Genomic DNA, 6,451 nt, shown 5'->3' on the forward strand with positions numbered 1-6,451 from the left:
AAGCGCAGTGGACCAGTGAAGGAAGTTAGATTCCCCTCAGGGAAAAGGTGAAGGGCAGACTCAGGAGGAGAGCATCTCTTCTCTCCTCAGCGTGATACTTTGAGCTCATTTACTGAGTGCCTGCCCTTCGATCTCCCTCAAACAGCTCATTAGAGCCATTCTCAGCCTTGCTCTGTTGCTCTCTTTTTGCCATCCTTCCTCTCCCTCTTTCACTCGCAGTCACTTTTTCAGTCCTGCCTTCCTTTCAGTCGATGTCCTTTCATCACAACTCTTGAAAAATTCTTTCCTCTCTGTTGTTTCTGCCTCATCTTCCTCCCTCCTTCACTCTTCCTTACCTCTGTCTTTCATATCAGCCTCTCTTCATCTCTTAAACCCCTCTGATTTTCTCCCTCTATCTCTCTTCCTATCATCCCTTATCATCCTTTTGCCTGCTACTCTCTGCTTCTATACGTTTATTTTGTTCCATATTCCTGAATGTTTCTCTCTCATTTTATTTATTCTTTTCCCTCTTATTTCTTTCCGTCGTTCTTTCCTAAGGTTCTCTGCTCTGCTTTGTTTCATCTTTGCTCCACCCACCCTTCCCCCTCCGTCTTACCTGGTATCTGGTCGGGTGTTTCCTAGACTTTTTGGGGATGAACTCCTCTCCTGGGCGTGGATAAGTCCTGTGGCGTTCATCCTGTTGTAACAGTGAGATACAGACGGCAGTTCAGTGTTAACGCCACATTTCATGGGTGAGTGATCTTTTATAATGGGAGCGTTTGGAAAGGGTGTTAGAGGAGGCAACACACTGCCAAAACAAAACAACACTGAGAGGCAGGGCTTTGTATCTAGTGCTCACAGATGTCTTCAAAGAGAGGGCCAAGAGACTCCACGGCATCACTTGACCAGGGTGAATCTCTATTAACTCATTTCTAGATGCCTTCCACGTCCATGACCTTGCTTTGTAGCTTGTGTGCTATTTCAGCACTGCTGTGTCAAAGTGAGTTTTAACTTGAGTGTGGACACACGCAACTAGCTGCTATTGTATATGCACTAAAGCTGCAGGGGCATGGAGATACCTTAACATAACAGGGGGGTGGTATAAAAGTTTAAAGACAGTTCACCCCAAAATCAAACCACATATTTTTCCTCTTACCTGTAGTGCTATTTATTAGTCTAGATTGTTGTGGTGTGAGTTGCAGTGTTGAGAGATATTGACTGTAGAGATGTCTGCCGTCTCTCAACTATAATTGAATAGATGCCACTCAGCTAGTGGGAGTAAAAGCACCAAAAAATAAATTTGAAAAACTCAAGAATGCAATGCAACGATGTCTCTTTTCAGAAATCATGACCCAGTTACTCAAGATAATCCTCAGACCTTGTTGTGAGCAGCTTCAAATAGGAATTATTTTCTTTCTACCGATCTACCCTCGCCAGCCGTATCACCGTGTAGGAGGAAACGTGCATCTACTCATGGACGAGAGGCTCGTGCTTGTGACAGTGCGTTATGTAAACATCAACAGTGTCCTCCTCTGCTGAGCTGTAATGTTAGCTAGCACAGTGGTGCTTGGTTAGCTAACAGTAGATGAATGCTTCCTTCTGCGCAGTGATACGGTTGGTGGGTGTAGAAAGAGATCTGGATCTAGCTTTGGAGGCGGGCCCCATTCATCCCTATGTAAGCTGCTCAGTGGTACATGAAACCAAATTGGTTCAACTGCTGTATAAAATTACCCGGATGATCGCCACTGCTTCCGGACTGTACGACACAAAGGGCAGGCGCACTAGAGACTTCTGCCAGCCGAGCCAGCTACTTTCGGTTTAGCGCTTCGTTAACGGCTTCCCTAGACTTCCAAAATGTTATCGGACCAAATGTATCAAATGAGGGATATGATGCTAAAAAATGTATCCACTGATTTACAGACATCTCTTTCCCAGTGTAAATCAATGGAAAATAGTCTACAAGCTACTACTAAAATTGTCTTCAAAGCCTGGCACACTTCCTGGGGCATTGGCTGAGTGCCATCTACTTCCATTATATTGGAGAGAAGGCAGACATCTCAACAGCTGATATCTTCAACACCCAGCAACTCACCAAAACAGTCTACACTGATAAAGAGCACTACAGGTAAGAGGAAAAATATGTATTTTTGATTTGGGGGTAACTGTCCCTTTAATAAAGAATAATACACATGAAAATATTAGTTTTTTTCTGTAGAATAACTGACAAACCTTTAAGCTAAAGCCAAATCACATTAGCTTTCAATGTTAAAGCCTTTTCAAGTTCTCTCTGAAAGCATGTGGAGTTTTTAAAATTGTGAAAATACAACATACTGTATATATGTGGAAAAAAAACAGTTAATGTGTCTGTACTAAATTAAAAACATTCATTCTAAAACGCTATACATTAAAACAGAAAAAATACTCAAGTTCATGATACGACATCTCTACAAACCCACATTATGTACTACCAGAGAATCAATTAAGTGGAATACGTGTCATTTACGAACTACAGTCACCCAAAGTAGACACCATTCAGAGCTACATTCATTTGTGCTCTCATTGATTTTCCATATATATATATTTCATTTTGCAGGGAAACTCATCCTGTGCTCTCTGAAAGAACAAAATGCATCCTTTTATTATGACTCTGTAAAACAGAGAACACCTTCTGAATTATTGCAATAAAGAAGCAAATTAACGTTTTTATCTCCTCACTGCTTTATTGAACCGCACAACCAGATGACAAGTACTGCTTCAGCTTCATGTGGATGTGATCTTTTGTGCAGAGGTTTACCAAAGCCAGACTGACTTTGTTGCATACTCTGTGATCTAGTCTGAAATGAATACATGTGACGGAGTAAATATATAAGACATATATGACATATTCACACAGTACAAATTCTTACTGAACTACAGCTTACTTTTTTTTTTCATCAAACCCATATACAAATGTTCTTTAAATTATACATAACCAGAGGCTCAGTCAGTTTCTCTTTCCATTTCACAAACTGCAACTTTGTTATCTTTCTGAGCATATGCTGCTTTGAAACCAACACAATTAGCTTCAATTAAGCGCCTCACTTTTCTCAAACGGTCAATATCCCACATAAGACACGAGGACCAAAAGACAGAGAGGAAAAAATTACTGATTCAGAAAGACCACACTGTCTTCTCCGTATCTCACTTGACATTCTCGACACCGCACCGTGGTCGAGTGTGAGCTTTTGCATCGATCTCTCGCCGCACCTGCTTGGCTCTGCAGTTTAAACTGTCAGAGCTGCAGAGAAGTTCAGGAGCTCACGGAGGCAGCAGGGTGTAACCCATCTTGTCCCCATCTGAAACCTGCACAGGCATTTGAGCAGATGCGGGAAGATCCAATGGCCTGACTAATAGCCTTGCCGAGGCACTGAGGTGAGCCATTTGAGCTGAGGAATCAGATGAAGGTAATGCCCGCGGACAACACCAGCGCTAAGACTGATTCTCTGTTAAACAGCCTATGCTATTTCCCTCATGTGAGACTTTCTTTTCATTACGGTGATTTTATTTAGATGGACAATCCTTGAGGGGGAGAAAGTGAGCAAAGCTAAAGTTGCATCCCAGGTGTGCGGTGGGATTTTCATGTATTTCCTGGGTCTTAATGACGGAGCCATCTGAGGACTATGTTTGTGCTATACATGCTGAAGAGCCAGTAATTGACAGTCATGCTACAAACAGTTGGCCTATAAACTGTAAACAGGCAATTAGTGAGCTTGTCTTTTGCCCTTTTTTCCAATTTAGACAGTTCTGAAGCCATATGAGGACTCTGCAAAAGAGGAACGTCTGGATGGACAGTAATCAGTATGGTAAACAGTTTGTCAGCTAATGCAGCACAATGTCCTTTAAATAAAAGAAAACAATGCACAAAAGCATGTCTATTCATAATACCATTTTCCTGTTAACAGTAATAATTTGCTGAATGGAAGGCAAGAAAAACAAATTGCATGCTGTTCATAATTAGCTCGTAATTACTGGCTCGCATCACAGTTCCTAGAAAATGTAGAAATAGTTCAATCAAAGCATTTAGAAGAGATAATAATACTGATATGAAGAGAAAGAGTCTGTTATTTAGTCGCTACTGAAACTTGGTTAATCATCTTCACAATGTCAAAAACAATATCAGCTCATTAGTTGTTCCCTGTCACATACGATAACATATCCAAAATAGCAAAATATTATTTTGTTTATGTCTGCAATTCATCACTGGATAAGGAATGAGATGATTCCCGACACTGACCTTGGCCTGTGAGTTGAGCATGCCCAGCTCCAGCTCGTTGTTATGGCGACGGCTGTTGGCCTTGCAGAGGCGTATCAGGCAGGACTTAATGCGGAGGACAAGGTAGTAGAAGGACTTTGGGCTGGGAACCAGGTTGAAGGGGGCGGGCAGGGTGCGGCCCTCGTCAAAGTAGGAGAGCCACAGCTTGGCTCGGGCAAACTTCCACTCGACGTCGGCATCCTCCTGCAGAGACAAACAGACAGACGGAGGCAGAGAGTATTTGAAACAAGGAGGGTTGGTGACCAGTGAAGACTTAAACATCTTTCACACATGCAGTCTTTCCCTAAAATGTTTGGGTCATGTGTTAATGGGAGCAGGGGTCAATGTTTAGCAAGATCTGTACTGCAAATTTCCCAAGCTTCCCAAGTCAGGGCATTGTCAGGAGTTTCCCTTTCACATATCTAGCACACAACAGGAGAATGTCTGTGTCAGATGCATTCTCATCTACTGGAAACATTCTGGTTTAGATGAGGGGTGGCGCCTGCGTAAAGCGTACAGGAGGCAGGATATGATGCAGATTACATCATCTTCATGTAGCTGGTTAGTTATTTGCTAATAAACAACAAAGTGTCCTGCTGTTCCTTTAATTTGTCTGACTATTTTGGCTTCCGCCCTTACCGACAAAATATTGAATCTCCTCATCTCTCTAGACATTTTCGTTGCTGTCTTTGTGTCAATGACCCTTCTTCTTCACCCTCGGATGTTTGTTTTCTTCCGGTTTCGCATAAGCCTCATGGAAGCATCATCAGCAATGACACTCGCTTCCTGTGAATTCTCTGGACTATTAATTGCTCTATTTCACACATGGGCTCAATCGGAGATTACACGGACTTGATACTAGGGAGCTGGCAGCAAAAGTCTGTTTAATGTCCGATACAACCAGCTCCTCCAGGTAACTGGAGCTGTGATGTTGGAGATTTTACAGCAGACTATGCTAGAAATAACGTGATGCTGTCTGATCAGGAGCTCTTTGGATGCACTTTTTTTTTTTGCCTCCTTGGGTGCATTCCTCACAGAACTTTTTGGGCAGCGGCCATAGAATATAACATTTTCTGTCAGGAACACTCTCATCATAGATTTACCCATTTATTGCAACAAACTGAAAAACAGTTATGCCTGGCACTGAGGGCTTCAAACAGAGTGCTATGCCAAAACAGGGAGAGCAATGCAGGAAACCCCCCAGGTATACAAGTGTGGGCCAAAGCAAGACATAAAATACCATTTAACCTTAGAGCCATGGTAGGACTCTGAATTAGAAAGGTGGAGACTGAGGTGGTGAAAGGAAAAGCTTTGCCAGCAGCAGCAGCAGCAGCGGTATGTGGCAGCATTAGTGTAGCAGGGATCAGTGAGTAGGAAGCCATATTTAAATGGACCACCTTGCATGGGAATGGGCTGTGATTGTTGTGAGACTGATAGGAAACAGTGATCCAATCAGCTGGCTGTCAGCTGGGGCATATGACCTCCATTCTCCTGCATGAACGAACAAAGCTTCATTTATTTATGTTTTCAGTAATTGCAGAATCCTCATCCATACCTTTACTTTTTGCATAAAATATATTCTGACTCAAGACCATCTGCAGATGTCTCAGTGAAATGAAGCAATTGACCTATGGCTAAGCCCTGCCCTCAAATGCGATGAGCCAATCACAGTGCGTATAGCCATTCCCTATACTCGGACATTCTCTGCCTGGCCGTTCACTGAAATGCATTACAGAAAGTCAGTTTTGTTCGGTTTTATGAGCTTTTTCAGAGATTTGAAGTTTAAAAATGGTCAAACGGTGTGCATGGGGTACATGCAACTCCGACACAAGGTATCCTGAGAGGCTGGGCGACGAGCGGTATTTTTTACACTTTAAACCACATCTCAACCGAGAAAAGTGTCTCCTTTGGATAAAGTTGTGTGGTAACGTTAGACCACAACATCAACTCAACGTGAATAAGATTAACAAGGATGTCTTTATCTGTTTTAAGGTACGTCAACATTGTGTTTGAGGCGGGAACTGCCCATTGGTCCGACATCCCATTGTTCCGACCGTATTAAACCCATTGTTCCGAAGTCCGTTCCGAAATCATCATGATGCCCTGTGGTTAAGGTCTGGTTAGGTTTAGGCACAAAAACCACTTGGTTAGGGTCAGGAAAAGATCATGGTGTGGGTTAAA

General features: G+C 42.7%; 1 protein-coding gene across 1 annotated transcript in view; it reads right to left on the reverse strand.

The window, feature by feature from the left end:
• Window positions 1-532: 532 nt before the first annotated feature.
• LOC126389030 (short transient receptor potential channel 7-like) overlaps window positions 533-6,451 on the reverse strand; it is a 76,092-nt gene continuing 70,173 nt past the window's right edge. Inside the window, exons 9-10 of the mRNA XM_050042445.1 lie at window positions 4,253-4,474; window positions 533-676 (exon numbers count right to left, since the gene is read on the reverse strand). Coding sequence (XP_049898402.1) covers window positions 533-676; window positions 4,253-4,474 — 366 coding nt within the window. The remainder of the gene's footprint in view (window positions 677-4,252; window positions 4,475-6,451) is intronic.

The sequence above is a fragment of the Epinephelus moara genome, chromosome 4 (genome assembly GCF_006386435.1).
Source record: "Epinephelus moara isolate mb chromosome 4, YSFRI_EMoa_1.0, whole genome shotgun sequence".
Lineage (NCBI taxonomy): Eukaryota > Metazoa > Chordata > Actinopteri > Perciformes > Serranidae > Epinephelus > Epinephelus moara.